We start from the raw sequence: 18,460 nt of genomic DNA, 5'->3' as shown, positions 1-18,460 counted from the left end.
TGAGGACCAATGCCTTGGAGGATGTGAGGTAAGCCCCAGGAAGATTCAGGAACCTATTGCATAGTTAAAAGTTTGTTTGCTTCCAGATGAATGTGAGTTGTCAGGATTTATTATTATAACTCTTGAAACATGAGTAAATGAGGTAGTATTTAATTCAGGCTGAAGTAAGTAAAAGAACATTATTGCTCCATTTGATGATAGTTTCTATCACTGAACCAGCATGTGGAGTGGCTGTGGGACAACGATCTGTACCCCGTCAATTATATTTTAAATAAATGCTGATTGGCCAGTAGCCAGGCAGGAAGTATAGGCATAGTGACAGGGTAGGAAGTAGAGGCGGGGCAAGAATTCTGGGAAGAGGGAAGTTTGATTCTGCAGTCGTGACCCAGCCACAGAAGAAGCAAGATGTGACTGCTTCACCGAATAAGGTACCAAGCCATGTAGCTAACAAAGACAAGTATAATGGGCTAATATAAGTTATAAGAGTTAATAAGAAGTCTGAGCTAATGGGCCAGTCAGTTTATAACTAATATAGATCTCTGTGTGATTTCTTTGAGACTTAACGACTGTGGGCAGACATAAAACCTCAGACATCATAAAACCCCACTTTAGATTGCTGCATATTATATGAAACACAGTAAAGGAATTTAGAAAATGGTTAATTTCTATATGAGGATATTTCTTCCCTCTCTATCTCTCTGTTCATGTGCATATGTGTGCACACATGTATGGAGGCTATAGGTTGGTTTGGAGTGTCCACAGTTGATGTAGCCTCTCACTGGTGTTGTGGGATAATCTTTTTGTACACTGTGAAGATGTGTCTGTGGCCAGGCACCTTCTGACTGGCTTAATAAAGAGCTGAATGACCATTATCTAGGAAGGACTTCTGGGAAGGCATAGGAACTCTGGGAAGTAGGGAGGTAGAGGATTTGCCTGTGAGACAAGGAGGAAGTCAGATGTACAGTATAAAGAAGAGGTAATGAACCAGCTGACAGAATGTAGGATAATATAAATGGGTTAATTTAAATTATAAGAGCTAGTTGGGAACAAGCCTAAGCTAAGGCCATGCTTTCATAATTACTAAGAAGTCTCTGTGTCATAATTTGGGAACTTGTTGTCCAAAGAAAGTCTGGGTATACACTGGGACCTGGAGTTTGTCAGTTAGAGTAGGCTTCACCAGCACTGGGATTACCACACAGGATTTTTTTTTTTTATTAGTGCTGGGGATTGAACACAGGTCCCCTTGTTTTATAGCAAGTATTGTACTGCTATAGCTGTCTCCCACCTATTTCCTGTTTTATATGATCTTTTGCATGCTATATGATCTTTGGATCCTTTTTGCACTGGTCAGCTCCTTTCTTTTCCAGTGCTAGGTAGTCCACATTTGAGTCAATAATAAAAACATTTTTATTTAATTCTCAGTTCACTTAAAGCTTCTAGAAAGACATTTGTTGAAATAAAGTGTCTCACTTTCATAGCATTTGGAAACCAATTGTCTTAGTTTAGCATATCTAACTTGTTCTTACCTTAGACTCAGAACTGATATAAATACCCTAAGGCTGGTTTCTGGGAGCTGTACGGCTCATCTGATGACATGTGGGTTTCCAGGAGAGTGTTGGAGTTCTCCAGGGAAATAGAATCAATAGCAGATTCAATAGAATACCCATCTTTCTCCTTATGTATGCATGTGTATACACACACATACACACACACACACCTATCTTATGTATATATAAAGAGAGTAAACAGATTCTGGTGAGAGTGAGAGAAGCCATCAGACTTGCAAGTTTGACCCCAAGCGAGAGGGTAGAGAAAAGACTGAAGCATCTGTCATTTGCCAGATCTCTGACATTTACACCTAGTTTTTTTCTAATCATTTAAAAAGTCCTTTTATTCTTGAACTTACTTCTTGGGGGGCCTAACAGAGTCCCATCCTCTGGCTTCTTGTTTCTTTTTCTAGACTTTTTTTTAATAATTGATTCTTTGTGGTTGATATGGTATATTTTCTAAGCCCCATTTCCAGGCTGCTATTTCTTTGGGGAGCATTGCTGAACCTATTTGTTTGATTATTGAGTTAATTAATTTTGCTGTTTCACAGTGACCCAACCAATACTTTTTCTAAGAAATTATTTTGCCTTCCTAGTTAGATTGAATTGGGATATAGAATATAACACACACAATATCTAAGCCCAATTAGTGTTGTCCTTATTTTCATATATTTAAGGTTTATCTCTTGGCTTAGGGCAGAAATCTCATACCTGAAAAATCATAAACAAACAAACAAAAACAATAACAACAACACCACCACTTCAGCTCTTCCTTTCTCAACAGTCATTCATTCCCTGTAGCTTTTTCCTTAGGGGTGGAGCCTTGTGAATTTTTTCCCTGTCCATGTTGGCGTGTCAATTTGTGTGGTCTTTGTAGGTCTTGTGGAGGCTGCCATTTTGTTCCGAGTTCAAGATTGAAAAGAATTATTGCATAGTCATCTTGATCCTCTGACTTAATTCTTTCTATCTCCTCTCCCACAATGTTCTCTGAGCCCTAGGTACAAGGGCTGTGTTACATATGTCAAATTTAAAAAGGACTACACCATGGTCATTATCTGAATTTTGTCAAGTTGGAGAACACTCTAGTAGCCCCCACCTGTTAGAAAGAGGAGCGTTTTGATGAGAAGTGAGAGCTGCACTTACCTATGTGTATACAAAAATGAGTGTTTACAAAGCAGTTGGAAACTACATTACTTTAAAAAGATGGTAGTGATGAAGTCTCCTCTGAGGTCTAGGTTCTTTGCTAGATTTATACATGTGATTTCTCTCCAAAGAGTAAGTTTTAGACTAAGTTAGACAGCCATTGGCTACTCTCAAGATACGAGTGCTTGTATCACTCCACCGAGGACATAGTGTTGGTCATATTTTTATTGTGATTCTCAAGCTTTATAGCTGGGTGGGAGTACTGATTTCTCTTCTCATTTGGAATCTGGCCATCAGGAAGGAGGCTTCCATGTCAGTACCAGCTTGATTTAGTCAAGCCCTGTGACAAAGTGTGGTTTCTTCAGCAATAGGGCCTTACATTCATGTCTGGCAGACAGCTAGGCATAATGACAACAGCTTATAATATTTTGGCAGTCTCTTTGATCTCCCCGACTAGGAACTCAAAAAGAGGTACTCCTTACTCTTGTTGGGGTAAATAAAACAATATTTGTAAAAATATGTGCTTTATCCTGTAGTCTGTATCTTGCCTACTGCTGGCATTGAGAAAGTCAGAATTTAGAAAGAGGCTCTTTTAAAAATATTACTATTTCAGTACAGGGGATTGAACGTAGTACCTCGAAAATGTGAGGTAAGTGATTTATCACTGAACTCTATCTTCATTCTCAAAATCTTTTATTTATTTTAGCTCTGGAGACTGAAGTAGAGCTTCATGTATATAGATGAGACCTCTGAACCTCTAACCCTTTATGAGGAGGTACTTTTGAAAAAAGTTCCTCAATTTACCAAAGAAATCTAGGCACAGAAATCGTTCAGACAGCCTTCTGAGAGGGCGTGGTGCACATCACCCTAAATTTACAAGACATCTTGTGATTGAAACTAGAAATCAGCTGCATCATTTTTCAATGGTGAAATAAACACTTGTGCTTGCTGTGTACCCAAGGTGGGTCATGAGGGAGAGAGTGCTTGACCCAAATGATATTGAGCTCAAAAGAATCAGCTGTGAAGGTAAGACTTCAGCAGGGGTGATTCTATGCAGAATGCACTGAAACCTGACTCAGAAAAAAAACATGACCAGATACTCTATACTGAGACCGTGTTTTCTTAGAGGGATTATTTTTAGACATCATTAAAATATCTTCACCAATAATAATCTTAAGATATCACCATCTTTCAGAAATGAAATAAAGTATAGAAAAATCTATAATCTCAAATAAATGTGGAACCTAAGAAACTGAACCTGTAGGAGCAAAGGCACTAGACAAAGAGTACATGGTGATTACTAGGAAAGTATTGAAAATGAAGTGAAACTAGTAAAGGGGTATGAGGCTCAAGGTAGACAAGAGGCTATATTCTATAGTATGATGATTATACTTAACAGCAAAGCAGCACATTATTGAAAATTCTAGGCTGAACATGATGGCATATTCCTTTAGTCCTAGAACTCAAAAGGCAGAGAGGCAGGTCAATCTCTGTGAGTTTGAGGCCAACCTGGTTTACTTAGTGAGTTCCAGGACAGGCAGGGATACATAAAGAGACCATGATTCAAAACAAAAACAAAATGAGCAAACACACATGCACACACACACACACACAGAATTGCTAGGAAAATTTCAGATATTCTTTTGACAAGATGTAAGTTTGTGAACCAATAGATTCTTCAACTTAATTTAGTTTAATCATTTTGTAATGCATGCATATTTCAAAACATCACATTGGTTACCATAACTATGTATTTGTCAAGTAAAAGTAAAGAGTGAACTGATAAACTATGGAGATGAATTTTATGTAGGAGGCAGGAGGGAATCTCCTCCCAGCAGGATTCTAGTGAGACTATGATGATCAAAACAAATTATAAATTTTGGCTTCGTTTTATTTTGTGGATATTTTAGAGTAATTTCTTGACAACATGGTTATACAGAGGGAAAAGTAAAAAGGATTCTATGTACCCATTGCACAGAAATAGCCTGAAGTTTTCTTCGACTACTCCCATTCCCACTACACAAAATCACTGAATTATATCTATAAGCACATTAAAGAAAAAAAGATGATACTAAAACCACATTTCTAGATAAAGAAACGCAAGATCTTAAACAGTTTTAATGTCATAAGCAAGAAGGCCTCCGATGGAAAATCCTAGATAAAAAGACACCTTTTCTATGCTCCTCCCACTTCTAAGTTGACCTAAGTGAGCAGGTGTAATTGGTATTGTGATTTTTTTCATTGATTCCATACTCTATGTATAAATTGTTGTTTTCAGCTCGTCCCTGTAAACGATCCAAAAGATCCTGGACTTTTTTCTCTTCCCATACTTTTCCACTATGCCACCAAGAATTAATATCAGATACTTTTTCGAAATTTTCATCAATTTTCCCTTTGTGGATAAGTCTGTTTCTATTGCTGCCTTTCCCAAGAAAGAAATACGCAATCGGTTGCTTCGTGCGATACATGCGTTTATATTGCCCCCTGAAAGAATTTTCCAGTGCCCAAGCATACTTTTCCATTTGTTTAGAATCTTGATCTAGGTTTTGGGTTTCTGGCCAAAATAAAAGAGAAGCTAGGAAATAAGGTTCTGAAAAATGGTAAGTCAGTCCAATTGATTGCAGGATCTCTCGAAGCTGCTCTTTCAGTCTTTTAATTGGTTGTACTAATTTGGAGGTAGGGTTAATGCAAGAGAGGATGATGTTGGCCAAGATGAAATTTTGCTTTTCCTTTTGCTGGGTTTTGATAACACCTTGCTCAAGAAGGAAAGTGTATTTGTTCACTATGTCTTCCATGGAACCCACAGCATCTTTTGGACTTTTGATAAGATATTCTAAGAGTCCAGAAAACTTGTCTGCTTTTAAAGCTTCTAGGCTTCTCCGAGTCTTTTCTACTTGAAGTGGTAGACTGAGCTTTGATCTAAAGTTTTGATTTTGTGATTCTTCCAAGGGGCCAAATATTTCTACATACCTCTTAAAGTACAAACCTACCTTTATCCGACTTTTAGTTTCTTCATATTGCTTTATATTGTTTCTGGGTTTTAGAAGAACAAAATAATCATCAAAAAAGTCAAAGGATCTCTTCAAAGAAGATTGCAGGTTAGTTAGATAAGGAATAAAATTCTTGAGTGCTGACTTAAATTCATTTAGATTTCCCGGGATATCACATTTTCCTGATATAAAGTTGATCATATCTCGTTTAGATAGTTCATTTTTATTGTCAAAGAAAGGAATGAGTTGGAGGATCTGGATAGTGTAGAGGCCCACTTCTATCTCCCCTTGATAACCAGCTATGTTGTAAGTATCATACCTCCTTTTAGACTTCTGATACATCCTTTCTTTCCCTTCATATTCTCTATCTTCAGTTTGGTGTTGAGAATCTTTGAAAGCATTGGATGCATGCACAGCTAAATCTAACAGGTCAGTTAGATCATCAACTGAGATAGTCCCATTTTTTGCATTGTCAACTATCCACCATCTTATTTTATTTTTGTAGACTTGACCTAGTGTATCTGAGATGTAGGAATTATCAGGCTGTATCTTTATTGCTTGTTTTGCCCAAAAGAGAGCATTTGTAAAGTCCTTCTCTTTAAGGTAGAAATGTCTTGCTAAGGCTTGACAAATGAATGCATTGGGGTGGAACCTACGGTTAGCTTCAAGTAATACATCTTTAACTGCATCATTTCCTTCTTCTTTATGTAATGCTTCAATGAATGGGGAGAACAAGTTTCTTGTCTCACCTTCATGCTCATCACGCTGTCTTGTGAGCAAAAGTGTTTGCATGTCTTGGAAAAACTTGTCTTTTCCTATACCGGTGTCATAGAACAAATTTTCTGTGAGCATATCCATCACGATTTTACTTTTGTTCAAGTTGTAGCTTCTCTTCAATTCTTCCAGTGAGGCAGTGGCAATCTCATGGTGAATGATGCGCACTCCATAGTAGCTCCCGCATTCTATCACCTCTGATTTGATTAGAATTGTAGAGTAGGTACCCATCTTGTCTTCAAACTTTTCTGTTCCCCAGAAAGCCTTCTTGTTTGAGATTCCTAGGAAATGCTCACATTGTGAGAGGGAAATGGTAGTGTCAGGTACATATGTGTTAAGAAGAGCCAGGAAAGCAAAGAGCTTTGCTTCCTTGGTAGCAACATTTTGCCCTTTCAGAATGTTCCTGACCACATTTTTTATATACTCTCTGTTAAAGCTTGATTTCACGATCATAAAAGAATAAAAATCTTCAAATTTTTCATGCTGTTCTTTGATTTCTTTCAATTTAAGCTCAAATGCTCTCTGCTCTTTGTCAGACAGTTGGTGGACTAGAGCAACACTGTCTGGGGGCTTCGCACTTTTCTCAGGATTTTGTGACCTTGTACAGTTTATAATGATCACCAGAGGCTTCTCATATCGAATGTGTTTGTTGGCAACAGCAGTTTGAATGGCGGCCTGGAGAAGGTAGACGTTGTCTTGTTCCTCAAAATCATCAACGAGGAGCAGCACAGGTAAGTACTCCTGATGGCTCGTTGCTCCATAGGTGATTAAATTAGTCACCTGTTCTCCAATTTCTGAGAAATCCTCTGTCTTATTTTTCAGCACAGCACATCTGAATTTCTTTCTTAGCTCCCAGAGAACATGCATGGCCAAAGTGGTTCCTCCACAGCCTGGATGATGATAGAGATGGATAATTTTTGCACAAACTGGTTGAGAAGAATCTGCCCACTCTTGGATTTTCTTTTCAAGTTTTGCATATTTATCCCTTTTCACAAATGATGAAGAATAGTTTTCAGAAGAGAAGTAGAAGTTCCACCAGGATACTTTACCACCCCTGTAGAAGTCTTCCTCTTTGGATGTTTTGAATTCAAGTAATTTCTTTTTGTCTTTTTCCAAGAGCGTACCTTCACATTCATTCTCACAGAGAATTTCCAAGGCAGTCATGACTTCTTCTTCCTTTTTCAGAAGGACAGTAGATGAACCAACAGATGGCAAGAATCGCGTTGAAGACTGAGTTAAAGATTTTAACTTAAGAATAGTGCCATTTATCTCTGCAATATTTAAAGTAGAAATGCTTTGGCTTGATATTTCATCTTGCTGTCCTGATAGTCTTGCTTCAAGAAGGTCTTTCCATATCTGATATATGTCTGGGTGTACACAAATACACAGTATATTTTCCATTCCTTTAAGATCTTGATAGAAAGCACAGAAAGTCTCAATAAGAGGGTCTCTGGGGTCATCCACAGGGGACAGTAATAAAAATATTACCAAGAATCTCCCTTTTGGCATTATATCATCATGTGTAAGAAATGAAATCAGCTTCCTGACTTCAGAAGCTCTTTCTCTTTGCCAAGAAATCGGATCTAAGGGTTTGTATTTTTCACTCTCAAGGTCTAACCTGCCATTGCAGAAAATCCAGCTGGGTTGGTGGTAAAGATTCAGACTGGAAATTCTCTCATTTAATGTATTTTTTCCTTCCATAAATTGGCTTGGGAAGTGGAGGTTTGCTACTCGGCTTCTTTTGAAAGCCTTGACTACACCTTTGCTCTCCGATTCAGGATCAAACTCCAACACAGCAAACCATTTAATTTCCTTCAGGAAGTCTAAGTGATTGTTTTGATTTGGATGGCATTTATTGGTGACAAGTATGTACCATTCATAGTATGAGTTATCTAACAGATCCTGGTTTCCTGTCAACAGTTCAATTAGCTTTTGTCCCTCGCTCTTGTTTCTGTCGGCTTTTACTTTGCATTTTGCTTCTGCTTCTTTCCTAGACGCTGTCACTGCTTTTAAATCTAACTTAAAGGCTTTGAAATCAACTTTATTCCCTATGATGTCCTTACTTTTGGGGCCATCTCGCACAAAGACTGAATAGCTTGAACTTTGTTGCCATGTTTGGTTCTTAAGATGTTGCATTTTGATCTGAAAAAAGTCTTCTCTGCATTCAGAGTATTGTGGAATGACATCTACTTCGATAACAAATCTGTTGGATGGAGTACTGTTTGGCAATAAAACTTCCACAAATCTTGGCTCTCGGATACACTTCTTTGCTTGTTGGACCTGATGGATCTCAAAATACTTGTCTATCATCAGATTGAAGTGGTCAATTAGGGCGTCCTTAGTGACCCTGGTGAGTTCCACACCAACAATTTTTCCTTGGGGCTTGTCTTTGACTCCAAAATGAATGGTTCCATTAGTACGCGAATTCATACAGGCTGAAGCAAACCGGAAAGTCTCATTGCTGAATTTCATCTTAATGTCCACTTCTGTGGCTGCTTCTGTGTTTGTGAAGGCTTTGAATTCATGTACTGGGTCGATGAGATTAAGTGGCCCTGTTTCAGGCTGTAGGATGAAATGTAATTTGTAACGATACGCATTACTGAATTCATTGAAAGGGTATGCAACGCATGTTGGTCCTGGAGGTGACTGTTCACCCTGTCGCTCTGTCTTGTCTTCCATCAGCTCATTTTTTTCTGATTTAGACCCTTTAGTCTCTGGCCTCACTGCAGAGGCATCAGCCTTATCTGCATTCTCCTCACCCCTTTGGTTTTGCTTTGAAGTCTCTCTACTTTCTGTCTGTGTTTTAGGAGTTATTTTATTACCCTTTTTCCCCTTAGATGTCTGAGTAGAATGTTTTGAAGATGTTTTCTGCAATTCTTTGAATAGCTCTTCTATTTGGATAGCTGGCCCATGGGTTAGGCCCATTTCAACAAGATTGTTTTTATTTAACCACTTCAAGACTGCTCCACTCACGTCTTGTGCCATCAAGGTTTCCCTGTGCTTTTGGTCAATCTTATGGCTTTGTAACCACAGGTTTACGTCCTCTTTAGTCCAGTCATCTGTATTTTCTGGAAGGTTGAGTTTCTCTGCCATTCTGATAGCTGTATAGAGAAGAAGAAACATGAGGTTGTAGTTTATACGTGAAAACGTGAAACATGCCGTTTTTAAGTAGGTAAAATATGCCTATGTCACAACATTTGAAAAGTTCTGAAACCAGTTTATTTTATGTCAACCAAGAGAAAAGCAACCAAATACAAATGCACAGCACTTTCATATGAACTGTGCACATCATTGGCCACTCTCTTTATTTGATTTGCTGTATATATGGAGTATATGGGGATACTTCCATTCATAGATCATCCTTTATATGGTCGTCAACTATAATGTGTATTTTCTGTAGTATTAAAAATGTTCAAATTTGGTATATAGAAGAAAAGAAATATTTGAAACTAAGTGTAGAGCTAAGTATAGTTTGTTCAACTTGATGTGATACAGACAAACAAAACAACATATGAGTGTTAAGCATAGTCAGAAAAGAGTAGAATAATCAAGTAGTAACTAATGATTCATGATAGACATAAAATACGTAATATTTGGAGATATTAATTGGGTTTCCCATTGGTAAAATATTCTGATATTTTGTGCTATCTACTCAGAAAACATAAATTCCAGGGTAGATTACCAAGGTAATTGACAGTTAGCTGTGGTCAGATGTAATTACTTGTCTACATCTTTCTGGTTAGAGCAAGTATATGCCATTGACTGAGAACCTTTTCTATTGTTCAGTCCCATTGGATAGACCCAAAATATGAACACAGAAAGAGAGGTAGATTTCAACATTTCAGACAAGATGAGATCGGGTGCATTTAGGTTCCAGCACTTTAATTAGCAAAAGGATGTTATTAGATGGCCATAATTTGTGCATATATGGTAAAATATCTAAAGAAACATTTAAAAAGCTATTAAATAATTCATCAAAATATTCATATAAATGTTATTATAGAAAAACTGTCCAGTAGCTGAAAATAAGACAGCCAGATAAGATGGACAAAGAAAAATAGAGAGTAGAGAAAGCAGAGAGGCAGGATTAAGTCCTAACATGTCAATAATCACTTTTAATATAACTGTTTATAAACAGAAATTAAAAATACAGAATTAGTTGCTTGGATTATAAACATGGCTATACTGAATCCTGTTTATATGACACCCAGTTGAAATATGATATGAATTAAAAGTAAAAGTATATATAGATCTATATCATTCAAATATTATTCAATCAAACACAGAAGTAGTTATATCAACAAACTACAGACAAAGCAGAAAACATGATAACAGAATGAAGAAAATAATCAGGGACAAGGATATTATACATTGATAAAAGGTTACCCAACAAGATGTCACATAAATGCTGAAGGTATTTGCACCAGACAAAATTGTTGCAAAATGTGTGCTGTAAACACTGTTGGGATTTTACAATTTTAAGCAAATCTACATTTATAACTAGAGGCTTCAATATATTTCTTTGCCTTAATAGTAGATACAATAGCTAACAACAATAGAAAACATTTAGAAAAATTTAAGATTACCATCAATCAATAGGCTATAAACTGCTTTTATATAATAATCTAAAAACCACAAAATACCATTTTTAATAGTCAAGATTTTCCATTTCCTAAACTATAAGACAAACTTCAACAAATTTAAAATAATTGAAATCATATTGAACATTTGCCAAACACAATATAACCCTTAAGATTTTAATGTATTTATTTAGTGCCTTTGGGTGTATATTTTATGTGTGTACACTGATGGGTGCACATGATTGTCAACTGATGGATTTTAGAACCACTATAGAAACAAATCTTTGGGCATTGTGGTGGTTTGAATAAGAATAACCCCATAAGTGCATATATTTGAATGCTTAGGGAATGGTGCTATTTGAAAGGATTGCTGGAGGAAGAATATCACTGAGGGTAGTCTTTGAGATTTTTTAAAGCTCAAGCCAAGCCTAGTGCAATGACTATTATTGTTGGTTGTCAACTTAACTACATCTTGAATAAACTACAATCAAGTAATAGATTGTAATCTTAAAAGTAACTACAATGAAATAATGAATGAATGTACAATCAAGTACACCTGTGAGAGTTATTTTTTTCTTGCTTGGTTTGAAGTAGAGTGAACCCACTTTTTGTCCAGACCTTTGTGGTAGGAAGATACATACCTTTGATATGGATCTTGACACAGGATGACACCTTAATCTGGACTATGACTGCTGGAAGTCTATATAAGGGCATAAAAGAAGGAAGCTTGCATTTTTTGCTTGCTTGCCCTCATCTTGCCAGCACATTCTTTCCTTCACTGGTATATTAGTGCCAACTTCTTTGAGATTACAGCCTGTACTGGAAGACTAGGTGAGACATCCTTGTGTCTTGTGGACTGAGCAACTCCTGGATTCTTAGACTTTCCATTCAGCTGGACTTTAGTCTGTAAGTCCATATCCATACATATTTGCATGCATACACACATACACACGTATATACACAACACACACACACACAGAGTCATTCTATAAGCTCTGTAGTCATTCTATGAGCTCTAGAGAGTCCTGACTAATACACTAATTCTCTCTTCCTGCTGCCTAAGGACTTAATAACTCTTAGCTCCTTCTCCAGCACCATGTTTGCCTACATGTCACTGTGCTTCCTGCCATGCTGATAAAGGACTAAACATCAGAAACTGCGAGCCAGCCCTAATTAAATACTCTTCTTTATAAGAGTTTTCAGGATCATGGTATCTTTCTATAGCAATAGATATTGCCTAAGACAGGCATTTCTGTGAGAATATTGGGTTACTTGAGATAGAAAAATCCAATTTAAATATAAGTGGTGCTATTCTAAGGGCTGGAATTTAGGACTGAATAAGGAGAAAGCAAGGTGAGAACAAGTGTAGGTGGGGCTTTATCTGGACCACTAGTCCCCTAATAACCACTTAGACACTCAACTGATAGCTTAGGCTTGTTGCTAACCAGCACTTACATCTTAAATTAACCCATATTTCTAATCAGTGCTCTACCATGTGGTGGTAACTTTTTTCAACCTGGCATGTTCATTTCCTGCTTTCTCTGCATGTGACTCATGACTCTGCCTTTTTCCATCCCCAGTCTCTCTTTTTGTCCACAAGTCCCGCTTAACCTCTACCTGCCTGGCTATTGGCCACTTAGCCCTTTATTCAACTAATCAGAAGGCACCTTGGCAAAGACACATCTTCACAGTGTACAAGAAGATTATTCCATGACACACAAGTGTTTGTTACTCTCTGCTGTTACATAGGGAGAGGGCCACTTATCTGTTCTGGTCGACTGGCTAGCTTACACCAGAAAAAAAAAACACACAAAACCTCTATTAATTAAAACACTACTTGGCCATTAGCTCTAACTTCTTATTGGCTAACTCTTACATATTAGTTTAACCCATCTCCATTAATCTGTGTATCGCCACGTGGCAGTGGCTTACCGGAGATTCTAACTGGCATCCGTCAGGCAGAGGATCCATGGCTTCTCGCACTCTTCCCTACGTCCCAGCATTCAGTTCTATCTTCTCTGCCTTCCCAAGTTCTGCCCTATCATGTTCAAAGAAGTTTCTTTATTCATTAACCAATAAAAGCAACACATGAACAGAAGAACTTCCACCTCTCTGCTTCTTGACCCATGATGGAAAGAGACAACCAATTCTAAAAAGTTGTTTTCTGACCTCTACATGCCTTGTGTAACATGTTTGCACACACACACACACACACACACAAACATGCATGCACATACACATACACACTTATTCCGTATTTAATTTTTATTTTACATTCAGTTTCTCATGCTATTTTTGGTTGTTTATTTTACAGTTTCACGTATATACTTCCCACTTCCTTAACACTCTGTCCATTTTCCCTTCTCCCCACAAGTCTTTTTCTCATGTTCATGTCTATTCTTTTTGTTTTGAAGCCCCCAAGATTAATCAGGGCCATCTAATGCACATAATTTTTCAAAAAAGGTTGAAAACAATTTTTATCAAAATTTCAATAGTTTTATGAGTAGGCAGTATTCTTTGTATTATTATAAAATTTATATGGAAAAATCAAAGGATACAGTAGGATAGGCTAAATAATAATATGGGGGAAATATTCCAAGATATTTTGACAATTACAATTATTTAAGGTCTGTGCTATTAGTGAAGAGACAAATATATTACTATATTAAGTTCCCAGAAATAGACTCACGCAAATATACCCAAATGATGCTTGAGAAAAATTCAGAAGTTGATTCTGTGGCAGAGTCTAGGACAGTTGTTTCAAAAAATGGATGCTAGCATAATGGGAAATCCATCATATAAACCAAGTGAATTTGGAATGGGTCATAGTTTCACATATATAATAAAAAACAATATTATGAAAATGTATACAAGAAAATCTTCATCATCTAGAAATAGTCAAAAATGTCTGTCCTGCCACTAAAAGCATTATTAATAATGAAAAGGCTAATCAATTTAACTTAATAAAAATTAAAGACAACATAAAGATAACCAGAAAACAAGCTGCAGAGAGAAATATTTGTATTCAAACTACATGAAGGAGTTGTATATATACTAAACACTTAAAATTCATAAGTGAAAATATACAACTAGAAAACTAAGAAAAGGAGAGAAAGAGATATTACTGCTGAAAGCATAAATGGCAAATATACAATGTTGGAAAATGTTAAACATAATTAGCCATCAGGAATATGTAAATTAAAACCACAAAGAGATGTTAATATGCATTCTTTTGACTAAAGCAAAGAATAGTGACAGTGGTCACTCCAGGGAGTGATGACAGGCTAGAAATTTCCATGAATAAGAAGAGTCAGGGTAGTGAAGGATAAGGAACTGAACCCCTGAACCATAAACCATCCAATTAAATGTTTTCCTTTATAAGAGTTACTCAGGTCATGGTGCCTCTTCCCAGCAATAGAAACTCTAACTTTAAAAGTAAGAAAGACATCTAAAAACTGAGAGTCAAAGGTTAGAAATTCATCTTCCAAGCAAATGGAAGTTGCAGTAGATCAATAAATCAACACAGTGATTTTTCACATCTGTTAAATATTTCAAATCCAAACTAATCAGGAGAGATAAAGGGAACTTTATAGCAAACCATCCACTGTAGCCCCCCTTCCTCTCTGTCCCCATTCCCAGTGATCATGCAGATATTTTCCTACAGCCTTCCTCTACTGCTTCAGCCCTATGTCCCAGCCACCACCCACAGGCACTCCCTGGAAACCTCCTGGCCATGTGGCCAGAAAATCAGGTAGGTAATTATCACTCTCCCTCCTCTTCTTCAGTTAGAATTCTCCAGTCTTAACCTCATCTTTGAAGCAGACAACTTGTGGCCTCTCCTTCCTCTGCCCCATTTCCAAGGTCTGCATAGATCTTGGTGGCACACCCAGCTTTCCTCCCTCTATGTGCTCCCACATGTCCACCCCTCTAACTCATTCAAATCCCTTAGTGTCAGCTCCCAATACCTAGGAACAAGTTTTACTCAGGACCTGAGTGGCCATACCTGGATTTCAGGAATATACCCTACCAGGCAAACCACACTCTCCTAAGAATCTGAGAGAACAATGGAAAACCAAAAACAAAACCCTCTCAACAAAGATAAGACCAGCTGTCAGCTAGAATTACAATGATCCCAAATTCAGATGTCATGACACCAGCATAAAAACACAACCAATAATAGCTGGGACAACATGCCTCCACTAGAGCCCATCAACCCATCAACAGGAGCCCTTGAGAAATAAATATAGCTGATGCACAAGAAAGGACGTCTATGAATATGCTCAAGCTCCTTAAAGAAGAGATGAAAAAAAATCCCTTAAAGAAATCTGTGAACACACAAACAGTGGGATGAAAAGAATGTGGAAATGGAATCATTAAAGAAAACCCAAACTGAGGTAAAATTGGAAATGAAAAGTTTAGGAATTCATGCAGAAAGCTCTAAGGAAAGTTTCACCAATAGAATGCTAAAAATGGAAGAGAGACTCTCAAGCACAGAAGACAAGATAGAAGAAATTAATACCTTGGTCAAAGGGAAAGATAGAAGAAATCAATACCTTGATCAAAGGGAAGGTTAAATACAAAAAATATATAAAATAAAAAAAAATCTGGGCACAAAACATCTAGGAAATCTGGCACACTGTGAAAAGACCAAAACTATGAATAATAAGAATGGAGGAAGGAAAAGAAATGCAGAAAAGGGAACAGAAAATATTTTCAACAGAAAAAAATTTCCCTAACCTAAAGAAAGAGTTATCTATTGAAGTATAAGAAGTACACAGAACACCAAGTAGACTAGATCAGAAAAGAAATTCCCCATGACATAAAATAATCAAAACAGTAAGTGTATACAATAAAGGAAGAGTGTCAAAGCTTCAAGGGAAAAAACATCAAGTAGCATCTGAAGATAGACTTTTTTAGCATAACATTACAGTTTTCAATGGAGACTCTAAAAGCCGGAAGTACTTAGAGATCACAGATGCCAGCCCAGACTGCTATTACCAGCAAAACATTCAATAATAATAGATGGAGGAAGACATTCCAATATAAACCAAACATAAGCAGCATCTATCCACAAATCCAATTCTACAGAAGGTGCGGAAAGGTGATTAACCTGAAGAGGTTGACCATACCCAAGAAAACCCAAGAAATAATCGTCTCGGACCAGCAAATTAAAAAAGGGAGGGGAGATGCCACACCAGAATAACAAAATAGTGGTGATTTAGTTGGTGCTATAATTGATGTGATGAAGCACCTTGGGGAGGAAGGTTTTTGAGTTACATTTCCGCATCACTGTTGAGCAATGAAGGAAGTCAGACAGGAACTAATACAAAGCAAGGACCTGGAGGCAGAAACTGATTCATAGGCCATAGAGGAATGTGGCCTACTAGCTTCCTTCTCATGACTTGCTCAGCCTGTTTGTTTATAGGATCTAGAACCACCAAACTAGGGTGGCACCATCTATAATGGACTAGACCCTCCATCATCAATCATTAATCAAGAAAATGCCCCGTAGGTTTACCTAGAACCTCATCTTATGGAGGCATTTTCTCAATCAAGGCTCTTTCATCTATGATGATTCCAGTTTGTGTCAAATTGATGTAGCACTAGCCAGCACAAAGGGAAACCAACAAATACTATTCGTAGATGACTCAATATCAATGGTCTCAATTTTCCAATAAAAAGACACAGGCTAACATAGCAGATAGAAAAAACAGATTAATTCTTCTGTGTCCAGGAAATATACCTTAACATCAAGGATAAAACATTACTTCAGAGTAGAAAAATGTAAAAAGATATTTCAAATAAATAGACCCAAGGATTAAGCTGGTGTAACCATTTAAGGACTGAAAAAAATAAACTTCAAACCACAACTATTAAGTAGAGATAGGGAAGAACACTAGATACTCATCAAAGAAAAAAAAATTCTGCCAAAAGGACATTGTAAATCTACATATCAAAAACAAGGGCAGCAAAGTTTATAAAAGAAACACCACAAAACTAAAATCACATATTGTTTCTCACACTGAGAGTGGGTGAACTCAGTACCCAAATTTCACCAAGACAAAAACTAAACAGAGATAACTTGGAGATAACTAACATCTTGAGCCAAATGAACACCAAAGATATTTACAGAACATTTAATATACAAATGAAAACAGTACACCTTTTCTGAAACACCTCGTGGAACTTTCTCCAAAACTGACTGCAGACTCAGACACAAAACAAATTTCACCCTATATCCTATCTGACCACCATAGATTAAAGCTGCATATCAGCAACAAAAAGCTTACATGCTCATGGAAACTGAACAACTCTCTACTGAATGAAAAACGGGTCAAGACAGAAATTTAAAAAGGAATTAAAAAGTTTTTAGAATGGAATGAAAACAGAACATACTCAAAGTTATGGAAACAACGAAGGCAGGCATAAGAAGCAAGTTCATAACACTAAGTGCTTACACAAAAAACCGGAAGATCTTATTTCAGCATTTATTAGCACATATGAAAGCTCTAGAACAGAAAGAAATCACCCAAAAGGAATAAATGGCAATAAATAGTTAAACTCAGTGACAAAATCAGTAAAATAGAAGCAAGTAAACAAATGATAAACAATCAATGAAACACAAAATCAATTTTTTGAGAAAATCAATAATATAGACAAACCCTTATCCAAATTAACTAAATGACACAGAGAGAAAATCCTAATTAAAAAAATTTAGGGACAAAAAGGAGACATAACTTCAGATATGGAATTCAGTTAATCATATGAACATACTTTAAAAACCTATTCTCGACCAAACTGAAAAAAAATCTAAAGAAATGGATAATTTTCTTGATATATATCAAATACCAGAGTTAAATCAAGATAAAACAAGTGATTTAAGCAGACCTATAAGCCCTAATGAAATAGAAGCAGTAGTTAAATCTCCCAAACAAAACAGGTCCAGGACCAGATGGTTATAAGGCACAATTCTTCAGAATTTCAAAGAAGAATTAACACCAACCTCCTTAAATTATTTCTCAGAATAGAAACAAGGAACATTTCCCAATTCCTTATACAAGTCCACAGTTACCCTGATACCTATATCATATAAAGATGCGATAAAGAAAGAGAATTGCAGACTGATTTCCATTATGAACACAGATGCAATCATTCTCAGTAAAAGAGTTGCAAACAAAATCCAAGCACACAAAAATTGGTCATCAACCATGATCAAGTTGGCATCATTTTCTCTCAAATATTAAGATATGAAGATTCAGGGATGTCTTAATATATATAAATAGAAAAATGTAACCCACCATATAAATAGATTGGAAGGCAAAAACATGATCATTTCAGATGTAGAAAAGACTAATGACAAAATCCAACACCTCTTTCATGATAAAAGTACAGGAGAGACTAGGGGTATGAAGGACATATTTCAAAA

General features: G+C 36.7%; 1 protein-coding gene across 1 annotated transcript in view; it reads right to left on the bottom strand.

The window, feature by feature from the left end:
• Positions 1-4,560: 4,560 nt before the first annotated feature.
• Samd9 (sterile alpha motif domain containing 9) overlaps positions 4,561-18,460 on the bottom strand; it is an 82,272-nt gene continuing 68,372 nt past the window's right edge. Inside the window, 2 exon segments of the mRNA XM_050129956.1 lie at positions 4,561-4,926; positions 4,928-9,555. Of these exon segments, the coding sequence (XP_049985913.1) occupies positions 4,798-4,926; positions 4,928-9,547 (4,749 nt within the window). The 5' untranslated portion in view covers positions 9,548-9,555 and the 3' untranslated portion in view covers positions 4,561-4,797.

This window comes from Alexandromys fortis, unplaced genomic scaffold (genome assembly GCF_014885135.2).
Source record: "Alexandromys fortis isolate MF-2015 unplaced genomic scaffold, M_Fortis_MF-2015_v1.1 scaffold_310, whole genome shotgun sequence".
Taxonomy (NCBI): domain Eukaryota; kingdom Metazoa; phylum Chordata; class Mammalia; order Rodentia; family Cricetidae; genus Alexandromys; species Alexandromys fortis.
Note: the sequence above shows the minus strand (reverse complement) of the source record. Positions and strands in the feature narration are given on the sequence as shown.